The 27,780-nt window shown below is 36.0% G+C and overlaps 1 protein-coding gene across 1 annotated transcript; it reads right to left on the bottom strand.

Annotated features, from left to right (window-relative positions):
* Positions 1 to 539: 539 nt before the first annotated feature.
* On the bottom strand, positions 540 to 26,554 carry LOC124637631 (protein yellow). Its single transcript, XM_047174230.1, has 3 exons — positions 26,413 to 26,554; positions 4,504 to 4,777; positions 540 to 2,391 (listed from the first exon to the last, which is right to left on the bottom strand). Exons 2-3 carry the CDS (start codon positions 4,766 to 4,768, stop codon positions 1,283 to 1,285), a joined length of 1,374 nt encoding a protein of 457 aa, XP_047030186.1. The 5' UTR covers positions 4,769 to 4,777; positions 26,413 to 26,554; the 3' UTR covers positions 540 to 1,282.
* Between the last annotated feature and the right edge of the window lie 1,226 nt (positions 26,555 to 27,780).

The raw sequence follows: 27,780 nt of genomic DNA, 5'->3' as shown, positions 1-27,780 counted from the left end.
TTTCCTCTCCTACAGTAGAGAATCATACGAGGTATTAGTGCGTCTTTTTCGAATAATAAATAAACCAAAATTGTTGGTAAGAAAGGTAGCACATAAACAGAGGCGAGGGCCTGTATTTGGATTGCAGTCGAATTGTTTTTTCACGAAACTTACTTTTAAAAAATTACTGTAATTCATATCCCATAAATAAATTCATATATGAAGTTGTAGTAATAAATAAATCCCAGCAACACAACGACTAGTCTTTATCCAAGTTAATCTATCATTAAAACCTTGTAGACAGAAAGCCAAACAGTTATTTTGGTAGGTTTCAGTTCCTCTCGGTAATAAATATGAAGTTTCAGATATTATTTCCAACACAATTATTATTTTGGTGACAGCGCCATCTATCTGTTTTATGTCCAACTTTTTGCAACAAGTTCACTTTTAGGAATGTAGATGTCACTTCTCTCAACTATATTTCAGTTTATTTGTTGATTTTCTTGGAACAGTGATATTGAAAAAATGGCGAGGTAAGTAACAAAAATAAAAATACTTAGTAAGCTTTTAGCACTTTTTATTAAAGTTAATATTTACAAAACACGTACCGTGCACTAATCTAAATTAGCTTATGTGATATCACGTAAAGGCACAAAATAAGTACGAAATACGTTACATTATATGCGATCACAATAAATAAAGCGGTAACATATTTGTTACTTTATATTTGTTTGTCACGACGCATTTACGAGACCTTACTTTTACATGTTTATATCAATTCCTAACGATTGCAATACAACAATTAGTTATTTTTCAAAGTAGAGCCAAAGATTAAAAAGATTGCATTTAATTTTGTTTGATATTGATCCAACATTATTTCACACTCCATTCAGCCTCAAAATACATAGTAATAAAAAAACAGCTTGGCTGCTAGGAGAATAATTTAAGAACAAGCTGTGATCTAAAATCGAATAATTTGAACTTTTTATCAATTTAAGACATCATAAAAAAGACGTAGGACCTAATGATAATAATAAAGGCTATAATACTAACACTTCCGACTAGCATTCAAAATGGGCGTGTCAGTCCCTTGTCATTTCACACTCCAAGCAAGCACTCGAACATTTTGTACGCCAGTTACTTCCTAAGTTCACAACCTTATCTTAATATTAACTCAGGGTCTTTAAGGCCAGAAAAAAGTCCCTTAGTAAAATGTGTCTGTATAACTGACGTTCAAAATCTAACTTGTTCGTAAAAGCAACGAAATTGGAAAGACACCCTATCATAATTCCCTTTCAAAACTTTAAATAGTTAAAGAGATAATCCAACTGATAAAAAGTACGCTTAAAACAGAGAACGGACTGATTGCACTGCCAGAGTTAGGCTTTATCTTAGCAACCACCGAGTTAGTTGCATTCTTGATCTTATTCACGAATTTGTCAAAGATGTCAGATCTAGGAGTGATGTCACAAGCAGTGTGACTGATGGCATCTACAACAGGGGCTGAAAATACCCTAAAGTTCACCTCTTCTGGGTTTAGGCTTCCATACATCCATACCGGCATCCTATTTGACAGAATCCAAAGGTTATCATTATAGTCAACTTTAATATCAGTCGGGTATACCATTGTGACCTCGTTCATATAGATCCTGCCCTGATTCTTCATCAAGTACTCCTTGTTGGAAGTCTTCCAGCATGCAACAGCGTTCAAGTTCACCAGGGAATAAAACAACACTCCAGTCTTGGGATCGACGAACGAAACACTGGATTGTGCATTCGGTCCACGACTTCCCAAAACATTGAAGGCGCCGAAGTTAGCTTCAGCAATGGAGGCGTTCCTCAAATACATGGTTGAGACAGAAAACTCGTCGTAACTAGCCATAGGGTGGAAATAAAGAGTGCTGTAGTTATCAGCGTTGGGTGCTGATAGACCAAGCCCGAACAAAGCATCCGTCCAGCTGAAGTTGAATCCTTTGACACTGAAATCACAAGCCAGTGGGTCGGGGTGGAAGTAGTGGTGAGTTATCCTCCAGGATTCGTTCTTTTCCCAGGAGTACACTATAAGGCCAGGTTTGCCCACATCACCTGCGTATGCATAAGTTTTTTCGCAGTCGGTATCTTCCACAGCAATGTTGGCGAACCCAGAATCTTCTTTGACCTGGTCAGCGGGAAAGACGTATTTCCTGATCAGGTTATCGTTCTTCAAGTCGTAGATAATGAGTGCTGGGGGGAATTTCGTGGTGTTCTTCTCCAAGTTGCCCATCTTGCCGTTGTCCAAGACCCAGAGTCGTCCGCAGCGGTCAGCTCTGACGCGGAATGGTGAGACGATCTCTGGAGGCTTGCCGTCCATGCCGATGGAGTGTGCTGCCCAACTTGGGTACGGGATCAGCTTCGGTGATGTCGTTGAATTGTCTGAAATTATAAAACATTTTGTTAGGACGGTTTTTCAGTGTAACTATATTGTTGTGAGGGCATAGCATATCGTTTTGCTTGCTATTCAGATTATCTTGCTCATATTCTAAACACTTGGAGAACATTTACCTGTTGAGGTAAAATTATTTATAGATTGACTCATTAAACAAACAATTCTTGGATTTGCTTAGGTTAATAACCCAAACCGAACATATCAATCGGTCACGTCACGTAACTACTTTAGAACTTAACAATTGTGGAGGTAAATGTTATGAATGTTTATGAAATAATAGATTATTATTATTCTCATATTGTAGGAGAGTAACAAGACAAATGTTTAGTAGATGATGTAATTATCGATGAGAAAGACATAAAGAGGAAAAAAAACCTATCACTAGGACTACCCGCTTGCTGGATACTTACCGTCTTACCACAAAAACTTTTTAACGTCAGTTTAAGACTTGTCTAAAAAAATTTCAAATTATGACGTTGACATATGGTTCATTTTGGAGCCACATTTTTTTTAGACAAGTGTAAAACAGTGGTTAAAGTTTTTGTAGTAAGGCCATTATTTTTTAAAGAAAATCCTGATTCCAATCAAAGTATTCAGTCCGGCTGATACTGGCAAAATGTAGACGTACGGAAGCCCGAAGTTTATAATGCCTATAATTTGCAGACTACCATCCAGTTTCATACTGATTTAAGACCCCAACTATCCAACCAACTATCGGACTGTGTGCGGGATGCTCTTAACAATAGCTATGATCATTTAGAATATGTATAAAAGAGATTATTGTTCAACGATAAGAAAAGATATGACACTATATTACAAGAATCTTTGCAACTGTTAGCAGAAAAAACAACGACAGTCATAAGATTCACTCTATTGGTCTTCTCGTCTTCTAAATGTTTTGCATTCAAGCAAATCACTTGCATGTCTCCTTGGCAAATTAAATTAAGTGTTGTGCAAATAATACCTTGTAAGCTACTGAGCAAAATAATTTATTCTTGTCTCGTGTCGTGCAGACCTAATTTACAAGCATAAATGTGCTAGATTAGCATCCAAGATGTCTTTATCATTGTATGCTTGACGTATCTTTACTTTGTTATGTAAGATCTAGAAATAAGATGGCATTTAATAATCTATCTTTATTGATTAGTTTTTTTAGTTTTCTGAAGTCTACTTCCTGATCATTATTTACATGTTGTTTATATTCAAACAGGTTGAGGTCAAATAGTTTAGCGACCGAAATAATTTGATCTTGATACCTAAAAGTCATTCTGATTAAGATATTAAATTAAACAAATCGAACAGAAAATATGCTTGCTCTTTGTTATGTTGCCATAGTTATTCAAAACAAATCATTCTCAACCATGACTACCTTTATAAATTGCACTAGTACATCATTTACTTTAATGGGGTTAAGACCCTAATAATTCGGCATAGCCTCATGAAATAGAGCGAGTACTTTAAGATGCAGTGAGAGAATCATTAGTCTATTTGAAGAATCTGAATTGATACCTCTTGGTACTTAATGACAATCTACAGGTGCAGGTGCAATAACTTGCAAACATAACTCAAACATTACTGAACGTCAAAACAATTGTCTTTTCTACAGTCATCGCTTTGATCCCCAGGTGCATGTTTATTATACATTCCATGTCTTTCCATAGAACTATTAAAAATAAGTGCATTAGGACTGTGAGAACAAATTGTATTTAGTTTGTGGTTCAGTTCATTGTTTAAATAAAGTTCACTTTCTACGAGAAAGGTGATAAGAACTGTACTCTCAGCATTGTGTATTTTGTTTTGCCTATTAGTGTCGTAAGTTCCACTATCCTCTTTAATAGCTGGTATACCTATTTCCCCTCTGGGTCATTTAATACACGATTATTCAAAATCTGAGAAGCAGATTAATTTCGTGGATATGAAACATTTATCAATTTCGTCTATTACTGACTTAACGATTTCCTAATTTAGTATTCGTTTTTCACTTCATGTTTCATTCATTCATCATCCAAGGTATAATCACTTGGGGTCACTAAATCGGAACCAGACCCGTATTAACCTAATCAATACCATTGCAAAAAAATAAATAAAAATAAAATTACCTTTCAAATTGATGTAGTTCAAGCTAGCAGGGACACCAGACTTCCACCTAGGCACGGTAACAAACAGCCGATCCTCATATATCTCAATGCCCATGGGGATATTGTTCTCCGGGATGAAACTCTTGGACTCTATGGCCTGCATCCTGGCCTCAGGGGTGGGGAACTCGAAATCTAGCTGCTTCCACTCGTAGAGGATGTGGAGCTGGTCCATGCAGCCGCAGAAGTAGACCAGCTGTAGGAGGATGAGGGTCTTGAAGCCCCCCATGTTGAAGAACTGGAATTTAGAGAAGAGGAATCGTTAGTATGAATGAAGTGAACGGTTTTTTTTTTCAAATTATTAAAAGTAGTGCTCAAAATAACATTAAAGCTGAAAAGTAATAGTACACAAGTCATTATAAAACATTTCCTAAAACAGAATAAAAACTATTATTTTTCGTCTAAGTTTCTGCAAGGAGCGGAGCTTATTTTGAAGTTCTACGATAAAACAGGATCTACATACCCTCTTATAGGGAAAAATACTACTTATGCTTCATGATGTAAGTCGTGGTGGCCTTGTGGGCAAAGAACCAACCTCTCGAGTATGAGGGCGCGGGTTCGATTCCAGGTCAGGCAAGTACCAATGCAACTTTTCTAAGTTTGTATGTACTTTCTAAGTATATCTTAGACACCAATGACTGTGTTTCGGATGGCACGTTAAACTGTAGGTCCCGGCTGACATAGAACATCCTTGGCAGTCGTTACGGGTAGTCAGAAGCCAGTAAGTCTGACACCAGTCTAACCAAGGGGTATTGGGTTGCCCGGGTAACTGGGTTGAGGAGGTCAGGCAGGGCAGTCGCTCCTTGTAAAGCACTAGTACTCAGCTACATCCGGTTAGACTGGAAGCCGACCCCAACGTAGTTTGGGAAAAAGGCTCGGAGGATGATGATGTAAGTAGGTAGGTACGTGACCATTTTCCCCATCGTTTACCAATCAAGAAATTCAGGGTTAAACTACAATAGGGTTATCAAAACTCATTACCGGACTACCGAGAACAAACTAATTAGTTTCTTATAAAAACTACTTAAATAGGTATCTCAATCCGCATATTAACAACAATATACCAATCGGTGCAACGCAGTGGACAAATTGAAAGTCGGCCTTGATAGAGGTCAGAGCATATTTCATACGACCTTGTCACATAGGAAGTGGATACATGTATTGGTAAGGTTAAATAATTTATGTAAGCAGTGTGAAATTGCTTTTTGGTACTTGTTTGTCGTTTTCATTTTCATTTTAAATGCAGTTGTGTTTATTTGAGCAGATGGTAGACTGTCTGACACTAAACGTAATTCATTCATCAGTCATATTTTTCGTGATATCTTTATGAATAACGATATTATGCTCGTTGTACCTAGAAAAGTTATTTAAAAACTTAATGCTGAAATCCAAGTTCTAAATTAGTCTGTGCGGCTATATACGACGTTTATATTCTTGCACCGAAAAGTGCAGCGCCGAAATGTGCAGCACTGATAGTCTTGTTTAAGATGATGTCCTCCTAGCAGATTATCGCCAATGGCGGCTGTTCTCATACAAGGAGACAATTACTGCGCAGGAAATATTATAGTGCACAAGCATTTGCGCAGACGCAGGTGCACTCAATATTCCTTCACTCTCATAGCCCGGTAAGATAATAAGATTCTTATAGGTACATGATATTTCTATTTTTATTCAGTATTTTTTTGTCTCAACTGTCCCCTGAACCTACTTACTCTATATGGTGTTATTAACTTTAAAGTTCTTTCTCTATAAACGAGCGATATTTCGATTCAACTTGATGAACCATTTTAAAAACTTAGAAAGACCAATACATACCTGTGTATGTATTAGTCAACGGAAGTCTCAGTATAGGAAACAAAACAGCAGTAAGGAAACCGCAGGGTGTGCAAATTCAGTTTGTTAACTAACCTGACGTGAAGTGACTCACTAGTCTTTCGGTGAACTTTTGATTGGGCTTTTCCAAGTCGGTTTTACCATTCTTTTGGGTAATTGAGAGAAGTGAAAGGATTTCTGAAATGTTGGAATTTTAACTTATTTTTCTAATTTTTTTAAAGGAAAGACGGCAAAACGACCACTCTATACATGATATCTATGATATCGTGGACAAAAATGGGAGAAAAACCGCCCAAAATAGAGCAGACTTGAAACTGTTGAAGGAAGCTTTTACCAAATTGGTAAAACAAATCTTAGATACATCTTATTGAAAGTGAGAGCTTGTAAGTTCGTTGCAGAAATATGCCCATGTAATACCCATAATTTAAATAGTCATAATTGTTTACGTAATACAATAAAGTAGATGTCAAGTAAATAAAGTATATTTAAACATGCATAAAAGACTTTATAGTGCCACACAGATCATATAAAAGGACTTAAATAAATTATAAGTATGAGCTAACAGGCACTTCAAGTATCCTATAAACATTAGAATTCAATGCTTATTGCGTGCATAATAACCGCCATTGTTGAACACCATGAAGAAATATGAACTTTAATGCTTTCGTGTTAAGGGTCATAATTGATTGTGTAAATAAATATGTCATTGGTTGCACGGCTCCTTCGTCACTCAGTGTTATAATTGTATGGAATTCTGAATTAAATTATAAAAGTATTGAAGGAAAATACTCGTGTTACTATAGTAACGAATACAACTTCATCCTACTTATATTATAAATGTGAAAGTTTGTGAGAATGTATGGATGTATGTTTGTATTCAATCACGCAAAAATGGCTGGACCGATTTGGTTGAAATTTGGTATGTAGATAGGTGATACCCTGGATTGACACATAGGCTACTTTTTATCAACACACCACGCGGGCGAAGCCGCTGGCGGAAGCTAGTAGATCCTTATTTCTTAGGTACTAACTTAAGTTAACAATGCAAAAGTAACTCCGCCTGCCTGTTGCACTTTGTCAAAAAACTACTGAACCAATTTCAATGAAACTTGGAACACAGATATTGTTTAAATCAGTAATTCAAGAGGTTTATTGTTTAAGACTTAGGTACCTAACTTACATTGTATCACGGTATAGAAAAGAGCTTGGAAAAGCTAGTCTGTCATAAAAATCATTAGGTAGCCGATCTCTCTGCTTAACTATAAACTTAACACATAAGGTAACTAGCGGATAGTTAAAACGTTAGAAAGGCTGTCAAACTTAACTGGGAATAGTTAGTACCACACTGCAAACTAAACAGTCGGCTGCCATTTGACCCATTGAACACACAGTGAAATTGTATGCGCTATTCGGCAAATGGCTATGAGGTGTTAAAACTAACATACGGACAGACATGACTTTGTTGTGAAGTCTAGGTACTTAGAAAATTGCCTTGTTATGGAACAATTCGGTACCGATTCGGTCCTGAACATTTTGGTTCCTTGAACTTTTCAGCGCCATGTAAAAAAGTTTATAAAAAAGTAATCACGATGGCTAAAAATATTTAAATGATTGAAACAAATGCTAGTGCTAGAACTTTATATTATACTTAACTATAAAAAATATAAACACAAGTCAGGAAGGGTCAGGACCTATTTAACCTACCTACATAATTAGAACGACAATAATGGAGCCTTAAAAAAACAAAACACAAACAACTAACCATGTAGGTATTTCTATAACTTAAAACACTACAACATAAGATACAAAATATTATGCAAATTGTTAAGATACTATGTACAACAATAGTTAGAAGTAATTGTTTGTAATAAGACAGGGAGACACAAGACATGACTGTTGACCTGTGGCTAGTGACCTCTACGTGTTGAAAATACTCGTGATGTGATGATGGAGTACGAATTGTAATGATGCGTGTTTAAGAGGTAATATTTATCTACTGTTGGGATTGAAGGTAAAAAAGTAGCTTAACTGACTTTTTTTTTCTTTTCGTCTATTCTCTTCTCTTCGACTAGTTGAAATAGATTGTATAACAGATTTTGCGTTTAGTAGTAGGATTTCGCATTGATATTAATGGAATCGGTAGAATAAAATATTCAAACTACGCTATATATCACGATGGGGGATGTTGGTATTTGTCTTGGGATACCAAGAAACCACGAAGAAAAACTAATTAAAAACATACAAATTAATCCATCTTTTTAAATTTTACACGTTGTTTTTAACCGTCTGTATGCTATTATCAAAAAGACGTTTGCAAATTGTCCTGCTTCCAAGTAAATACTTCTTTCTATCAAAGATACTATTTTTCCAAGGTAACTAACTACCCTGCTTACTCCTATCACGAACAATCATCCATGATGATATTACACGAAGATGAATGCGGATCGCGTGGCATCCAAGAATTATATGATAGACAAAAGAATGGCCGATTATAGGCCAGGAGTCAGACCGCCGTTATTCTACAAAATCATTAAATCTTTATACTGTTATTGTTATTACCTTAACGGTGGCCATGGGAATTGTATGTACTGGTCCATTTCAATGGTAAGGTATTTATTTATTCTGATAATTATTTTAGTACGTAAAGGCACTTTTGTAAATCGATAGATGGATATAATAGAGATGAAACATTTTCTGTTTGTATAGGGAAAATACAGTCTCATAACAATCAGGTGAGGCGGTGGGAAATTGCTAGTTGATATTTTGTTTAAGGTAATAACAAGATTTGTAAACAGCATTGACAATATGATTGCATGAATAAAAATGTCAAGATTAAATTAATTTGCAATTTTACATGAACACAGTAATTGCTTTGGTATTAATTTGTTTATGATTCGTAACTTGACATTTATTATAGCAATTATTAAATCAATGTCATAAATGCGAGATATATGCCTCAAAAAATGCGCGATAAGTAGTTGATATAAGTTACTAAATATAGATATTCAATCTCCAACAAGACTAATCAACACAGATGACTAAAAATTCACTAGCAAAAGAATTAAATAAAAGACCAACTACTAAAGAAAATGGAAAAAATGCAAAAATTTACAAAACAACAGCATCGTGTTACGATCCTGATTTTTTTATTGAAACATTCAAAACATCACCTGAGAACTTAGTTACTATTTTATTTTTAGAAAATTCAACTAAACTACGTCATTCATTCAAGTTTATACAAAAAAATAGGCATCACAAATGTCTGCATTCCGATCGCAGTTAAGCGAATCAATACAATAACAAGTTTGGTATGCATTGATTATTTCCTTTCTTACGGTAACAGCCGTAACTAAAATAACATTCTTTGCAACATCTCGAATTTCCTTTAATAAAATCCCGTTCGATTAATTTTGCATTGCAAATTGTGTTAGTCTATTTCCCATGACGAATTAAAGATGGCGCTGACTCATTGCTCGGAGTTCCAGTCCAACTAGTAATTTGGAAATATGAAGTTCCAATTGCATGTGGGCTGCAGGATAAATTGTGGGCCGATAGTGGCACGATAATAATTATAACGATAAGCCCCGCAGGGCATCTGAGGCGGATGACGGGGAGTAGCGACCCCGCGGGGCTATATATCCGAATGCTCCAGGGAGAATGTCCCCCATCTCCGGCCTGCGGAGTGAAGCATGACGGGAGATAGGTCTCCCGCCTCTTGGCTTGCCTTCATCGGCCGGTCAGAGTGGAGTCGCTAGAGCAGGGTTAGCAGCCCACTCGGAGGGTAGGTGCCTCGTGGTAAGTGGCGAGTGGGCCGGTGATGCTGGACCCACAGGGAGCGCGTGATCTGAGTTTAAAGTCCGCCGAGGTATCCTCACCCTTCAGCCGCTCATGTACCTGTTGCCCTCTTGTTGCTATTCAGTGACTGATTCCCGAGGGCCCAGTAAGTGAGTTGGCGAGTCTCCACCTGCCATTTTTACGTGTGCAAACATTGTTATCGGCAGGTGCCATAGTTCCCATAGTCTTCCCATTCCTAGTCCACTAACATCCCATCACAATAGCCCAAGTAGTTTTCCTCCATAGTTAGCAATAGTTTAGCACAGAACCGGGGATTGTCCTTGGGTACATTTCTATAGTGTATACGGGGATAATCGTCGGTTTTGTGTCGCCATTTCATTAAAGTTGTCTCAAAAGGGCTTCAGCGTGTTGGCTTCGGCCCCACGTTCGCCTCCCAAAAATCCGGGACTCTATAGTCCCGAGGTCTGGCAGAGACATACAAAAATAAATAACGATAATGAAACGTTTTAGTTAGTTTGATACTGTACGGATATCTAATTGTTGTAATGTGCGCACTACGATTCATCTTTATATTTACTTATGAGCCTACCTAAAACTGTCGGTCGACTAAGGGCCATATGGCAATATTTTAACCATCTGTTGATTTGCTCACTAGAGATAGTATTTTGACATTAGCCCACAGTGAAACTAGAAAACAAAATCACAGATATATACAATATTAGGAACGGCCATAAAAGTTTGCAGTCTACAAAGGCTTTTAATTACGATTGGCTCCGGGTTTTTTTTACTGTAAATTCCATCTGTTTTTAATTACATTTACGACATTTGAATCGAACAATGATAACTTAATGATAATTACTATTCTGACGTTGGTAGGTACTCAAGGAAATCCTTTAATTGCATGGAGTATCCGTGAAGGTATCCGCTTAGAACGCATTCATTACTATAAATATGAGTATTTATAAAACTATCAACGGAACAGAACTATAGTAGGTATAAAATGGTGGTTAAGGTTATTAGTTTTCAAGTTTTTTTTTTTTACTTTTAGCTAGCAATTTAATCTAGAGCTACCCTAGGCGGAAAGTTTTATTTTTATCTTAATTTTTTAATTGGTTGGATAACTTTTGATTTTTGAGGATAAAATAATTTTATCATTATTGCAATATATGGCGTAATTGAGAACGAAATATAGCATTCGTGAGAAAATAACTAATGCCTGATGTCCCCGGAATCCTGGTCTATTATGGACGAAACTTTAGAATCAACGGCAAAGGCCAACCATTTGTTTTTATTGGAAGGGGCTATAAGTCCACAGAACTAAGAAGAGATAGTAGTACCGCACCTGTTTTAACTACTCGTTCATTGCACAATGCAGACTAGATGGCGTGCGTAAAAATTCCATCGGGGACACGACAAGGTGAACCGGCTTGTTTAGGAGTAATGGGCCAGTGACATACTCGCCTACAGTCGGCTTCTGTTACGATATGTTTGAGATTTTATCGAAGAGCGGGTAGTAAGGAAAGTGAGAGTAAATTTAGTGTGACACGCGGTCGTAAAGTTCAGCAAATAGCGTGTGGAAGTGCACATCGCCATTTACTGCGGATTGCAATAACTGATCCATTCCTTTTTTTTCGTTTGGAAATTGAATTTTGTTATAAGCTTCACATAAATTATGTTATATTACAATTTCTACTTGAAAAACTACGGATTCAGTCCTCTCCTCTCAAGGCGGAATGACGATTTCAGACTTTAAGGTCCAGGTTTCCTTAAGATTTTCCTTCAGTAAATGATACCCAAAATTCGTAGAAAGTACATTTATCTTAGGGCCCGCACACTCGTACTTGAGAGATAATTAAGTGACTGGCGACTTATAGGCACTATGTCCGTAACATTTTAATTACAGTACCGACAAAAAGACCTACCACATTGTCAAGTATTTTTTCCTTTTCATTGAATTTTATTTAACCCCTCGCTGCGGGCGGAAGCACCAATTACTCACAATCAATTGCTTCACCTCGTTACAGAACCATTCATTTACTTTAACATATACATTAATACCTACAAGAAGTAATTCTGAATCTTTTACCAACAAAATTGCGTTAAAAGGTCAAAGGGCTGGTGGAATATTTTCGCATTAAGCTCGACATTTCCTTATAAGTTGGTGCATCGTGACCTGATCGCCATATTGAGATGTAAGGCCTACTTGATGGGATCAGTTGTTTTTTGTTCACTATTTAAGTTGGGGTATTTAAGTACTGATTTAAGTGACGACGTAAAAGGTTAAAGGTTTGATACACAGGTGCAGTTCGTCTTAAGATGGTCTGGTCTGGGTTCTGAGTTCTCGATTATAGATGATAGGTATCATTAACTCCGTTAAGTCTGGTTCAAAATCTCTTTTTCTGCCATTGAACCTTGATTTGAAGGACTTGATAGAAAGGCCCTATGGCAAAAAGTTTGGCCTATAATTAAATAATGGATACTATCTAAATCACCAAATCTAATGTACTACAAATATATTTGGCAACATACTCATGTCCCTGAAAAGTTGCAGTTTTCTTAACCTTTAAACTATGCTTATCTATAAATCACAGTTGAGGCTAAAAGATAAGTATCGGACTAACTACCTATTGCAAGAATACCGCATTTGCATTCCTAGCATATAAAAACGACAGTTGTATGTTAGTTTGCAGTATTTCGTTTATATAAGCCTACAGTATTTATAAGATTCTTTACCTTTTTTGGGCCTTTAACATATTTGAATTTGTACCAAAAATTGTCGCAACAAGTATTTTAGACAGCCTCAGTTTAGCTTCTTAGTTCCTAGATAGTTTTCCCAACTTCTACTATCTCAGGACCGTCATTGCAAGTGCAAAAAAGAAAATTTTTACATAACATAACTTAGTCAAAAGTCCTAACAATACAAAGCTATTATCCTTATCTAACAAGATCACCTAACGTATGTGCCTATGTCACACAACAACTACATGATAAACTGGATCGATTAAGTGTAGGCTTGCAACGAAATTTGTGGGTCGAGGCTAGCGAGTCTACAGGCTCATAGTCGAGGAAAAAATTATCGACACATATGTACATACATATGTCGCCTTCACGTCTTGTTCGTAATGTCACTTGTTTTGACTGAGTTTGTGGTCTCATGTGAGTAGAATAGTCGAATAGTTCACTTTATTTGTTTCTATGACTGATAAAAGCTACAATGCCACAAAAACATGCTTATCATCATCCTGTCTTCATTATAATAATATTTTAGTTACTAAGTCTATTTGCAAAAAAAAATATACCTACATATTTAAAAACTTCGACACTGTACTGAAAAGGCAGAAACTAGGTACATATGTAGTTGAATAACCGCGACTGTTCCATGTAACATTTGCTTATCTAGCTAGGAAGTAACGTAGGAGCGTACTAATCGAGCGACATCATCCTCCGAGCCTTTTCCCAAACTATGTTGGGGTCGGCTTCCAGTCTAACCGGATTCAGCTGAGTACCAGTGCTTTACAAGAAGCGACTGCCTATCTGACCTCCTCAACCCAGTTACCCGGGCAACCCGATACCCCTTGGTTAGACTGGTGTCAGACTTACTGGCTTCTGACTACCCGTAACGACTGCCAAGGATGTTCAATGACAGCCGGGACCTACAGTTTAACGTGCCATCCGAAACACAGTCATTGGTGTCTAAGATATACTTAGAAAGTACATATACAAACTTAGAAAAGTTGCATTGGTACTTGCCTGACCTGGAATCGAACCCGCGCCCTCATACTCGAGAGGTTGGTTCTTTGCCCACTAGGCCACCACGACTTACGACGTAGTAATCGAGCGACACAGAAATAAAATTCCAGGACTATGCGATTAAAATTCCACATAAATATTTGCTCATGAAGAAGTGTAAAACATGAATTCTCACGACCTTTCCCTCTAAAAGAATGTCCGTATTCGATTTTAATAAACAGAACATGAACTTTTTAAAATCTACAACACGCAAAGATTCAAATGTCAACTGGCCCATGGTAATGGCCACCAGTTACGCAATTAATGGCTGACATCTTAAATCTAATAGGTATTATTGTGAAAGTAGCACTTACTCACGTGCCTTTAAGATTATAATGAATTATTCTGTTACTGTTACTGGAAAACATAAGCTTTCGTAAGGGATTTTTCTCCAAGCCTGACGGGGCTGTGTGATTGTTCAAAAGAGTTACCGCGGCCCTGGTATATGAAGGGCACCAGTTTTAGTCGGCAAGAGTTTGACACTCCCTTTTGCTGCACCCACTGTGGAAGGTCCTTTGTTAATTTCCCAACAATCTATCTCAAACGCCTTTTATTTTTAGCATGTTTATTAACCATCCATTTTTCCACAGCCCATTTTTAGGCAAAAGCATTTTAATTTTTAATTACCGTTCGCAACTAATCGACAATTAGAGTCAAATATTAACAGTTGGATGAGCAAATAATTGGTCTATAAATCAGTTAATGTAATAGTAGTGTTGAGTAATTTCTTTGAAGCACTTGTGTCAATAGCTGTACGGACAGAACAATATTTATTATTATTGTTTAATGAAATGTATGTACTTAAATAAAAATAGTACGCATATCTTAAGAATAGCTAATGACAAGGGCGGATCCACCGTTGTGGGCACGATGGGCATGCCCACAACCTTATTACCTAGACTTGTGACATCACACTTTTACGGTTTTTTTAAATCGATAAGCTGATGATAACACTAGGGAACAAAATAATACTTTTTTTGTTGCATTTAATTTTATGACTGTTGTTTACTAATTCGAGATCACCATATTTTTTTTCTTACAGCTTTAGTTTTTGAGGTACTTTTGTGTCCCAAAACTCAAAAAAATTCGCGCTCGCTACGCTCGTGGCTTTTCCACTTTGCGGTGGTTTAAGTCCAATATCGAAAACGTTAGATTAGTTTAAGTTAAAATTGAAAGTAGAAAAGGATAGCACCCCCATAACGCCCTCTTTCAGGACTTTCTGGTTAACAAGAAGCGGTGAAGAACAAAACAAACTTCCCAGCAACACAGCTGTCTATTACAATAAAATTATTATTATTTACAATAGTCACTATTTTACATTTTTTGTACAAAACAGTACCAAAACTCAAAAAATCTCGCGCTCGCTACGCTCGCGGTTTTTTCACTTAGCAGTGGCTTTTTTTTTACTTGTTTCTGTGATTTCGTGTCCCAAGACTCCAAAATTTATACGGTTTTATACCACGTCTTTGCTTTTGGTTTTATAACTTGGTAACTACGACGAAATCTAAAAAATAAACCGGCCAAGTGCGAGTCGGACTCGCGCACCGAGGGTTCCGTACAAATGCTGTATAGATAAAAAGTGAGTTTCGCGCCAACCGTTCAGTTTAGAACAATCATAGTTATGGTAATTTCGTGAGAGTCAAAATAGTTAATATTTTTTATTTTATAATATAACTAAAATAGTAGGCCAGTACCTTGTAAAAGTTATTTTATTGAAGTTATTTATATACAACATTTTATAGTCATCATTCAGAAATCTGATTGAAAATAAGTAATTATGTCTTAAAGGTCATGGGGCATATCTGACCCGTTTTGTAAAAAGTGGCGGACATGAATCAAAGTAGTTTTAAATCGTGGAGAATGGTATGACGTTTCTTTGAATATAAATATTTTATTAAAATTCCATGGAGACGAATGTCCAGGATCGTTTGAAAAATATAAAAGATAAGCAGTTTCAGAGGATTGTACAGGTTGCAATGCTAGTTTTTATTGTTAAAGACATTCATAAAGAAGGAAGGTGCCAATCCGGATGACCAGGATCTGATGAGGATCTGGAAACCCTGAGAAATCGAGGGCAACTCTTGAATATTGTAGGCACGCATCGAGTCATAACCAGACATGTGAGTGTATTTTTGAGGGTACTGGTAAACAGTGAAGGTTTGGAGCTGATTTGATTATGCAGACTACAGAGAGTCAAGGGAACTCCCGAACGGTATGTTGCAACTACCACGTGTTTGGGCTTATTTTATTCGTATTGGCGAAGACTTTCCACAAAGATAGGTTTGACTGCCATTGTGGGATCGACAGCTAAGATCAGATATAGTTATGGGAACTCCTTTACAATTTATAACGTAACCTTGTGTTGGAGCTTATTTTATTTTAGGTGATGAGACTTTCTCACGTCTCCATCATCAGATAAGCTCTAAACCTTCACTGTTTGATAGTATCACCAGACATACATCTGAGAATCAAGTTTTAATCCTATGCATGCCTACAATTTCTGATAGTTGCCCTCGATTTCTCAGGATTTCCATCATCAGATCCTGACCTGATGACAATGGAAATAAACGGCGAGTATACTCTTTCACTACAAAGAAATGATTTCTCAAATCCGTCAAACTTGGTCGTTTAAATTCCCCATTGAAATGAGGAAAATATTTGATGTTTACACCTGATTTTCTCTAGATTCCCATGGTTCACATTGATGCGACTAATGCCATAGCAAATCAGAGCCTTTATCATTATACTGTGCTATATTTCGTTCGTATCCGCCGTGGGTATGGTTTTCATACTAAGGTGCCCAATGACCTTTGAATGATTTAAAATTTTTCACAGTTTAGAGGCCATTATATTTAAGAAGTGTTTGATATGAATTTCACTTTTTATTCAAAACTTTAATATCTCTACGCGTTCATGTGAAAAAGGGTAGGAAAGTTTATAATTATTAAAAAAATATTTTATGTCATGTAAGCAAAAATAATATTTTAATATTTTATGTAACTTCAAATTTATCATTTTCGCAATTTTTCCTTTATCTGTACTATATAACGTTGCTTCGTGCCGAATTTTAAGATTCTGAGTTCACGGGAAGTACCTTGTAGGTTTTGATTCCCTAGCGTGTGACGGAAATTCGTCTAAGGTGTTGGTAAAACTGCTGTATCTTTTGATCGCGTTAACTTAGAAGTTTGATTTTTATTCATTGCTTAAAGGGACAATAGACCTAGGTATTTGGTATAAATTTCAATTTGGTACCTTTATTCGTTCGTGAGAAATAAGGTAGTGAGTTTCATTTTATTAAAATATTTTTATTATATTATATAACAAAAAAAATGAGATTTTCGCAATTTTTCCTTTATTTGCATTATATAACAATGCTTCATGCCAAATTTCAAGATTCTGAGTTTACGGGAAGTACCCTGTAGGTTTTGATTCCTTTGCGAGTGTCGAGAATTTGTTGAAAATATCGACAGAATCGGTTGTATCTTTTGATTGGCTTGGCTTAGAAGCTTGATATTTTCACAGCCTAAAGGGACAATAGACCCGAGTATTTTATGTGAATTTCAGCTTGATACGTCCATGCGTTCTTAAGATAAAGGGTCTTGACAGACAGACAGACAGACAGACGGACAACAAAGTGATCCTATAAGGGTTCCGTTTTTTTCTTTCGAGGTACGGAACCCTAAAAATGTTCTGGCTTGCTACGCTCGCGCAAAAAACAAAACTACTCACAATCTTTCCATACATAGAGGTGCTTTAGTAATGATTGCACCCGGTACATAAGCTAGAGACGGAACTGATAGTGAGCATAATATGAGTTTAGATATATTTAAAAAAAAAAACGTTTTTTTTTTAGCATTATTAGATTGGTTCGTAATTTTATTTTGTCGTTTTTTTTTTGGGGTGCTCAATAGGTAGCAGCCCGGGGTGCCACCCGATGCTATGCCGCTACTGGTAGTTGAGAAGTGCACCAAATGCGTCAAACCCTCCCTATATTGGCTTACTGGCTACTAGAAGTTATTGATTGAAATAGGTTTGGATCGAAACTATTTTTTTTTGGCTTATGTTTAACTGATCACCAGATATAGTAACAAATAGCAGACAAAAATAGTAAATGATCACCAAAATGAAACTCGCATTTTAATGTAAAACTATAACCAAAGTTTTAACACTTTGCTATCCTATTTAAGTGAAATTACTCCAAAATAAATCATGCGTAAGCCAAAAATAGTAAATGATCACCAAAATTAGACCACCATTTTAAAGTAAGATTATAACCAAAGTTTTTAAATTCTGCTATCCTATTTAAGCAAAATGAGTCCAAATAAATCATTGTTATCCCAAAAGTAGTAAATGATCACCAAAAGTAGTAAATGATCATCAAAATTATACCAGCGTTTTAATATAAAATGATAATCAAAGTTTTTACATCTTGCTATCCTGTTTAAGTAAACTGACTCCAAAAAAATAAGTTCGGCCTGATACAATAAATTTTATAACATTATGGGGACCCTTTTCCTGCACTAGGGTGGAAAATTGTCTATTGCATGCCTCTAAACAGTGCGATAAGAGTGTGTTTTCGAGGGAGTGTATTGAGAAACACATTCTTCTTCTTCTTTCTCCTGCCCTGTTCCCAATTTTACTTGGGGTCGGCGCAATATGTAATTTTCTTCCATTTTCCCCTGTCACTCACACTCACGCATGCATTGCAAGCCGGACACATAACTTAATATGGCATCATAATACTTTATTTGGTAATAAGCCTACATTTTATGGCAATCACAGTGACTTATTTAGGCAAAAATAATACATTAATTTGGTCGTCAAGAGTTGGTGATCATTTACTAAATTTGGTGGTCGAATACAATTTAAAGTGAAGTCGTGACTAAAATAGCTGGTACTATTACATTTTTAGACTTTATTTTTCTGGTGTTCAGTAGATATTTCTGGTTACAAAACTAAGGGTATCAAAGTATTTTATGGTGGTCATTATATTTGTTCCCTTTTTTTTTATCGGGTCCAACTTCCTCCTAAGTTTATTTTCATTTCTAATGCCAAAGTCCTGATACTCAGAAAAAAGGAAATCATTTCATTCAAAAGTTCATAAACGACTTGCATAATTTTTAATGAGCATGTTCATGCTCCGACTTTTACTTTTCTAGTAGCCGCTTCTAGTTCCGATTTTCTAGTAGCTGTGACCACAACCTTTTTTGAGGGCTGGATCCGCACTTGGCTAATGAGCTAATGGAATTACTTTAAAGGGCATAAATTATAACAATCTATACTAATATTATAAAGAGGAAAACTTTGTTTGTTTGTTTGTTTGTTTGGTTGTAATGATTAGGCTCAAAAACTACTGGACAGTTTTAAAAAATTCTTTCACCATTCGAAAGCTACATTATCCACGAGTAACATAGGCTATATTTTATCCCGGTACGGGCAGTAGTTACGCGGGTGAAACCGCGGGAAAACGGCTAGTGTATTATATAAGTTAACTATTGCTTTATCATAGTTAGTTACCGTACCTATAATGGAGTTTATTATTGCATTCATTAAAATGATTTTAAAAAGCAATTACTTTTCATTATTACAGATTTTTTTATTATTAATTTGACGATTTCAGACAATCCTGGTGCATCATTAGGAATATTCCCAGTCAATCAGTTTCAGACTCAAAATAAACTACAAATAGTCGAAGAATCTATGCAAATTGCAACCAAGGCCAGTTTACCGTTCACGTAAAATGTATACTTATAAAATAATTAACGCTACATGCTCTGCTAACTTTCGGTCTATATATTTTTCAGCTGAGAATTAATTAGATCCTGGTATTGCTAAATTAGCGCTGTTATAGTATGTGAATAACCCTAGCATGTAGTCATTTGTTTTTTTCGCATAATGCATGCAGTAGGTATGTGTATTTAAGAAGAATATTTCTACCTTATAGTTTCATGAACCACATGTGGTTCCGATTTAGTTCATTATAAGATAAAAATTTGGATAATGATGGCGTCCTAGCCGATTGTCAACCACGGTAGCTGTTCTCATATAAAGACATCAGCCAGTTGCGCAGGACATGATCATCATGACCAGTAGTGCACAAGCGTTTGTGTAGACACAGGTGCACTCGCTATTCCATCACTCTCATCGCCTGAAGGGACGGCACGGATGAACCAATCACTAACCGGCAGACTACGGGCTGCTGTGGAAGTCTGTAAAACCCTCAAAGCGATTTCGGCCCGACCGGGGACTCGAACCCGAGACCTCGCTATAATATAATAACTATATCAACGAGGCAGTCTGGATTTTAAAGTAATAAGTTAGGTTATGTACCTATAACTTAATTGTAACAGACCGGAAACTTAAACTTTAATAGAGTGTCAATTTACCATTATTGTACCAATTAGTTTTAACCATTACCTACTGGTACAAATAGCCTTTACAGTTGAGAGAACTTAACAACTATACTATATACTGATAAAAAAGAAAAAAAAAACGTTGAATTTATTTATATACGACCTCGATGGCGCAATGGTCACCATGCCGGACTGCCGAACCTGAGGTCCCGGGTTCGATTCTCGGTTCGGTCAACATTTGTGTGATGAGCATGCTTGTTGGCCGTGGTCTGGGTGTTATGATATGATTTATAAATATGTATATATGTAGCTATGTGTAGTTTATCAGTTGTGTTAGCACCCATAACACAAGTTAGTAAATAACTTACCATGGGGCTAATTGACCGTGTGTGAAAAGGTGTCCCGACATTATTTATTTATTTATTTATTTATTATATAAAGTTAAGCTATTTGACTATCAAGGTCAACATTTAAACTGGTATCGAATGTTATAATATTTTAGTCTTTGGAGATGACTGAGCTATTTCGGTTTCTTATTTTTAGTATTCATAAATTCTTATATACCTAAGTTTAGAATTATCAATAAATATGTAAAACTACGTGGCTGAATTCTCAGTTGCTCATCGTTGGCATTATATTCTCCAAATCTTTTAGGAAGCGAGCCTATGAATATAATTTAGGTACATAACCAGATGATGCTTCTACAAGAAAAGAGAAAGTCCAAATGAAAAAAATAAGAAACTTTCCCTTTTACTTGCAGGACTTCGTCTATCCCACTCCCCGCATCCCCACAAGGAAAACTCACCCTCCGACTCAATTAATTAAGCTAAAACCGAAGAGAATGTAAATTGCAAATCAATCGCATATTTTCTCAATAGTTCCCGTAAACAACGAAACGAAACGACCTTTTAAAAGACTAATCTTAAAGCCTTCTATGTGCTTTCTACAAATTACCTATATACCTACTACAGGGTTAACAGTCCAAGGGGTACCTCGGGGCTGCGGGTTGTTCGAAAGAGATACCGCGGCCCTGGTACATAAAAGGCCTATGACGGAACACGACGGTTTTTAGTCAGTAAGAGTCTGACACTCCCTCACCGCTGCTAACCCACAGCGGGAGGGGTCATTTGATGATTATTGACGTCGGAAAAAAAAAAAAAAAAAAAAAAGGGGTACCTAGTATCGCTATGTGGTACAGCATGTCACGTACAACATTGGCATTTGAAGGTTAACCATATATTAATAGTTAACGTAATGACAGGTTACTAGTTTATGGTATGAACTTACCACGAACATATGGGTTTTAATTATATTTTATGGTTTACTAGATTGTTCTCATAACACTAGATTCTTAAGTAAATACCTAACATATAACGTAGGTGAAGGTAAGAACGCACTGAACGTGACAAATAAACACTAGATGACCTGTTTTGATACCAGTTAGAAAAGTTTGAGTTTTACATGGGAATCTGTAAAATAAAACATCATAGATTTACTTGTACCTTCCATAATAAATGTCATCTGTCACTCCTGGTGACATTACCCCATAATATTTTTTTTATTCTTAAGTGTTGTCAAGTTAGTTGCTGCTCTTCTTCATGCCCTGCTCCCAATTTATTTGGGGTTGCCTCACTCACGCTTGGTTTAATGTTTTCTGTTTCCATTCCTTGTCAGGCGTCACCCTTCTATGTCATACCATCTTTCTGGCAAACCTATACATCTTTTCTTCGGCCCAACACTCCCTCTCCATCCACGCACATTCATACTTATTTTAACGAGTTTGAAAATTTCATGCGTCCTATTAAATTCAGTAGGTAAGTAAGTTACATCACAGTGCGCCGTATCTGATTGCAGAAATGCGACGTACTATACTATGTGAGGAGGTACGTCGCAAGATCAAGATTTCTGCGTAAATATTTCCTTCTAAATAACGTTTACACTTGGAATGCTGAATTCGGAATGTTAAGCCACATTTGCCTTTTGATATCATGAATTATTTACTCAGTAGTTACTGAATTTTAAACTTGTTTCGAGAAAAAACGGTCTCTCGTATTTGGTCCTGCGGTTTTGCATAAGCCCTGAAGGACTCTCTCTCGAGAGAGAACTGTTTCACGGATCCGAATACAAACTTGCCTAATGCCAGCTTTAGGACACCACCTATCTAATTACAAAGTATTTTTTCTACGAAAATATAAAATCCAAATGACTTAAGTGCAGTAATTATTAAAAGCGTCTGGTCATTTGATTTCTTCGGCTTTGTAGTATAAAGATAGATAGATACATGAACACATTAATAACAACTACAAGCATATAAAGGAATTCCACAGTCATACCTACTATAGATCGCTCGTAAATACCAAGCTTGTATCAAGACGATGATTTCAGACAAAAGCGCAGGCAGACTTAATGCTAAATGCTTGACATTCCAGTTAACTTTTATTGCGAACCGTTTAATTTTAACGAACGGTTTACGTGTGCGTGATTAACTATTACAATAGGGTTGTTTCCAATTTTCGGAAATCTATTTAGATAGCTTCTAAATAATTTTAAGATCACCCTCTCTTTCATTTTTCGTCTCAAATCTTTTTATTTTTTATGTATTACATTTTTTTCTATTTCTCTTAAAATATTGCTCAGAAAACGCTAGATCACGTGACTGTGACGTCAACGTTCTCTGTTCATTCCTTTACATTTTAAAGCACATCTAACGAGAAAAAACTAACATACCAACTAATGGATTTCTTAATTTTAATAATGTTTTTTTATAAAATAGCTACAAAAACTATAATATTTTATACATATAAATTATTTTTATACATTTGCACAAAAATAAAATGCCTCAAATGTTTTGAGTTGTGTAGGTGGAAAAATGAAACGGTGCAAAGAAACGTAAAGTTTGTGTTTATTTATATTGAGGTTATGTTTGTGTCCGCGTTCGAAAAGATTTGATGCTTTTTCAAAAAACTTAAATTAAATGAATGTCTGAATAAACAAGGTTTGTGCGGCGCGAGGTTATGGAAATACGACCATTAGTGCTCCAAATAAACTGTTCATCCACGTTCCGCTGAATAAAAATCTTGGTTATCAAAGAATTGAGCGACCATAAAAGAGTCTACTTCTGGCAGATTGGAATCTATCAGCTTTCATAAATCCTTTCTCCATAATTTTTTAACAGTTGTATCACTTAAATGCAATTAACACACAGAACTTCACAGAAGCAAATAAACAAAACATTAATTCTGAGGTTATTTCGATATATCTGTCACTGTCAAATACTTGTCATTGTCAAATATAGAAAGGATGACGTCATCGGTCTCTTCTCGTCGTTTTTAATGGCGTGACGTCATAGGCTCTAAATTAAAATTTCATAAATTAATTAAAAAAAATATGGTCAGTTATAAGTAATATAATATAGCTTATCGTGTTTCTAGTTTTGTGAACTTTCTGTGCATTTATTTATTTTTAACTAAATTAATACTAGGAAACAACCCTATTGTAGCTGTTACTCTGTCGAACATGATCACGAGTTGATTCGAAAAATGTGTTTTCAAAACCTACTTTCGGTCTGATTTGAAACACATACTTAGAAAGGTCAAAAAAACACCTCTACAAAATTTGCTCAAAAGTATGATAGAAGAAAAGACGAAAGCTAGCCTTTTGGTCAAATATGGATAATAAACAAAATACCTTAAAAGCGCATTGTAATTAGAACTTCCATTCAATAATTTATGCAAGCGTGTAGGAGCTCTAGTCACCTCAAGGTGTTTGCGGCGAGACTCCAAATAACTAAACTTTTACAGAAAATCCACCCAGGAAAACTCTATGACTCGATTTCCAAAGTTCAACATGAACAGCAACGATGCACACCTCATTGTTCCAAAAAAGCCAGCATGAATCACAACGATGCACCATTCGTGACCACAGCATATTAAACCTCGTTATTGTATCTATCCAAATATGTTTATCATAAGCATTACATTACCTACATGTAAATTGGACTCATAAATCATGTGATCAAAGCCACTTATACAAAGCATTATGGCTTATAACTGGTATTTTATTTAAATCATTGTCATTGTGATGCTTTTCTTCAAGCAGTCTGGTAGAACAAAATGGCTGATGGGGCTCAAGATTAGGTTAGATATACCTTGGTACAAGTTTAAAAGAGGTTGACGAACTAAAATGAAACTTCTTTCAAGATTTACACATGAGATGAAGGATTCATCAAGGATAATATTGTTACAAAAACCATTGAGTACTTACCAATATTTACCTACCGATAATAAAAAGTTAAGTTAAGTTCACCTTGAAAGTAAGAACCTCAATTTTTCCCCGATAATTGCTGAACAAAAAATGGCATGATTTTCCTTTAACTTTTCTCAGTAAATCGGAGTAGGTACCTCCCGTACATTGCTGTACATAGACCTTCCCCATAAAATATTTCTATAGCCTTTGGCTTTCCCCACCGAACGAAAATCCCGGTCTTCATTAGCCCATAAAAAATACCCTTCTCCTCTATAATTTTGCAAAATATTCTCACGCAGTCCAAACCCCATTAACGAAGAAATATTCTCCCATCAGATTACGTGATCTCAGACGTCTTGTCACATAAGTTAATATCAAGAGATACGAATGTTGACTGGTATTGCAATCAAACGCGTTTGTAATATATTGGAGCCGGTAACATCTTCAAGTGAAGATTGCAATTTTATTTGGTATGAGAAAAGGTGTGGAAGAATTTAGACAGATTGTTTCAAAAAATATTACCAGAGAATTATTTTACCATTGAGTCATAAACTAAGCACAAACTGTATCTGACATCTATCTACCTATAAGTAATGTTAAGGTACTCGTATTTAAAAACGAAAACAGTATAGGATATCAGCCTTCTTGGTGTGAGGGTTTGGAGTCAGACAAGAGGAAATACAGGGAATATTAAAGAAGTTGATCGAATTACTACTTAATAATAATGTATCTACGGTCAGTTTGAAATAATTATAGGTTCCGAACTAACTAGGTACTGTAGTTACTTATCGTCAGAAAAACTAAATGTTCAATGGATATAGCTCTCTAATAGATCAATTATGTTAATTAAGTTATCAAAACGAACTTCCGCTAAATAAACTCCGGCGTTTAAGCAATCTTATGATTAGAACCTATCTGAAATTGACTGTTAAAAACGTTTTTTGTTTCAAGAAGCAGTCAAAGTTGCTTTTGGTCCTTCGAGAAAATTACAATTCAGATCACGTGGTTGATAATTTTCGTTACCATTTTATTAAGCAAAAGGCATGAAAAAGGTCCTATATATTTATGTATAACCTAGGTATATGTACCTATGTATATTCTCAACATTGGTAACTGGTTAACAAAGCCACAATAATGCTTTCAAAAAAGTTTATAACAATTCCATAGAGATACGTGCCGAAGGACCAAAAAAAGGACCAAGTCTGACTCATCGACGGAGTTAGTAAAATTTCAAGGCACGCATGCCTCAGGGTAGGGTCCTTGGTTTATGTCCCGAGTCACGCAAACTTAACGTCAAAGGCTTAATTTTTATCCCTCAAAAATAATTGATAAAAAATCCTTTCAGATTTATAAGTTTTTGTTGAATATATCAATTTGTCATGCAAGTATTAGAGATTAACGGTTACGCAAAAGTCGTTTTGTTCAACGCTAATTTACTAAAGGAAACTGCGTATTATTCTTTTCAACCGACTTCCCAAAAAGGAGGAGGTTCTCATTTAAAAATTAAGTTGATAAATTTAGCAATACCGACCTCTAGCCCCGTTTTGGATAAAGCGTGGGTGACACTATTGCACTAATCGCTCAAAACTACTACTTGGGCTAGTTTACATTGCAAACTGGGTTACGCGCTAATAAGAATCTAATTAGCCAAGTATCCCGCGCAAAAACACAAAATCTTAATTTCTCCACAAAAATTTAACTGCATACAAAGCTCCAATAACACAATTTTTGAAAAAAAAAAATCCGGAATTTAAAAGAAGTCTTCAAACGCGTCCTACCAACTTTGAGGCGGGACCGTTAATCAGAGCACGCTGTATCGAAGCTTATCAAAATAATTGAATCCAACAGTAACACTTACCTAGTAAACTCTCCGATAACACGTATAAAAGTCGTAGGAACAAACACCAAGTTATTAGAGGTCGTATTTATTAGGTAATTGAACGTTTCACACAACCAGTCGTGGGGATAGCGGTACGCGAACTGAGGTAACAAACAAGCTATACAGCAAAACAGCCTATCACTCGTGGCGGGGTTACCATCATCCACTTGCAATTCTTTAAAAAACACATCTCTTTTTAACTCTTAGAGTATAAAAGAGACGTAGTATGTTGTGATTTGATTACGTGAGTCATTGGCCTGGTGTGAAGCCGCGGTGAAGTGGCGTGGAGTCCACGGAAGGGTACCGACACTTTTGGAATTCACGAAGACATTTCTTATTGGTGTTATGAACGTGAATCGTAATGGTTATGCTCGTTTACATAACAAATGTGGCTTAGGAAGTGGCGGTGAGACAGGGCAAGCTTACGGTCTTACATTAGTATCTGTGTCATTCATAATTATGTATCTGATTAACACATTTTTAATTCAACTCGGTTTTGGTATAATTTGGCCCTTCTTCCAAAGGCTAACGGATTAACGTTTTTGCACAAAACTTAACTTTATATTTAACTTCAAAATTAAGTTAGTAGGTACCTACCTAGCTAGTGTTTTGAGCATGAGTTACACAGGCGAAAACTAATAATTCATAACATCATACCTAGGTCTCATAGGTCCTCCATAAAACCTTAAGTATAGTTATCGGCACGGATAATGAGCTCTCGGCGGAAGAGTGGGGATCTGCGCAGGTGAAGGTCAGGGCTCAATATCCTTGCCGATGATTATAAGTAATGTAAAAGTCAATAAAACAAATCGCACGCTTAATCATATACTGACCGATTAGTGTTTCGGTCAAAGTTTAAATAAGTGTACCAAGAAGTTTATTTTAACGCCTTCTTTCGGCCGATCTCGGAATTTTTTCGATATCTTTTTTCTAGGCGGAGTTAGACCCATATCTGTCCCTTTCGAACTCAATCGTTTTGGCAAACTTTTTTACGAGACAGAGACAGATATCAGTTTATGACTCATTATCATAATAATAAGAACATACATTGAACAAAACACGGACTCATTTCAAAATATGTCACCAGTATCAAAATCATACTTCATAGTATAAGGGCCCATACCTTAATAATGAATATTCTTTAGTTATGTATTAAATAAAACACGGACTCATTTCAAAATGTGTCACCAGTATTAAATCAATGTAACTATATATTTTATATTAAACTGACGCATCTTGAGGAACAATTTTTTTAACCGATTAATTTATAGTAAAAAAATCTATATTTCTTTAAAATTATCTTCAAATACAATAACTCACTTTATCAACTATCCCTACAATACATTA

The sequence above is a fragment of the Helicoverpa zea genome, chromosome 16, assembly GCF_022581195.2.
Source record: "Helicoverpa zea isolate HzStark_Cry1AcR chromosome 16, ilHelZeax1.1, whole genome shotgun sequence".
Classification (NCBI taxonomy): Eukaryota; Metazoa; Arthropoda; class Insecta; order Lepidoptera; family Noctuidae; genus Helicoverpa; species Helicoverpa zea.
Note: the sequence above shows the minus strand (reverse complement) of the source record. Positions and strands in the feature narration are given on the sequence as shown.

Bases quoted from the DNA above. Each gene is read 5' to 3' on its own strand.
- LOC124637631 (XM_047174230.1), bottom strand. From the start codon at position 4,768: ATGGGGGGCTTCAAGACCCTCATCCTCCTACAGCTGGTCTACTTCTGC. The intron at 2,392-4,503 runs GTAATTTTATTT...TTATAATTTCAG, and splicing joins GAACTACATCAATTTGAAAG to ACAATTCAACGACATCACCG.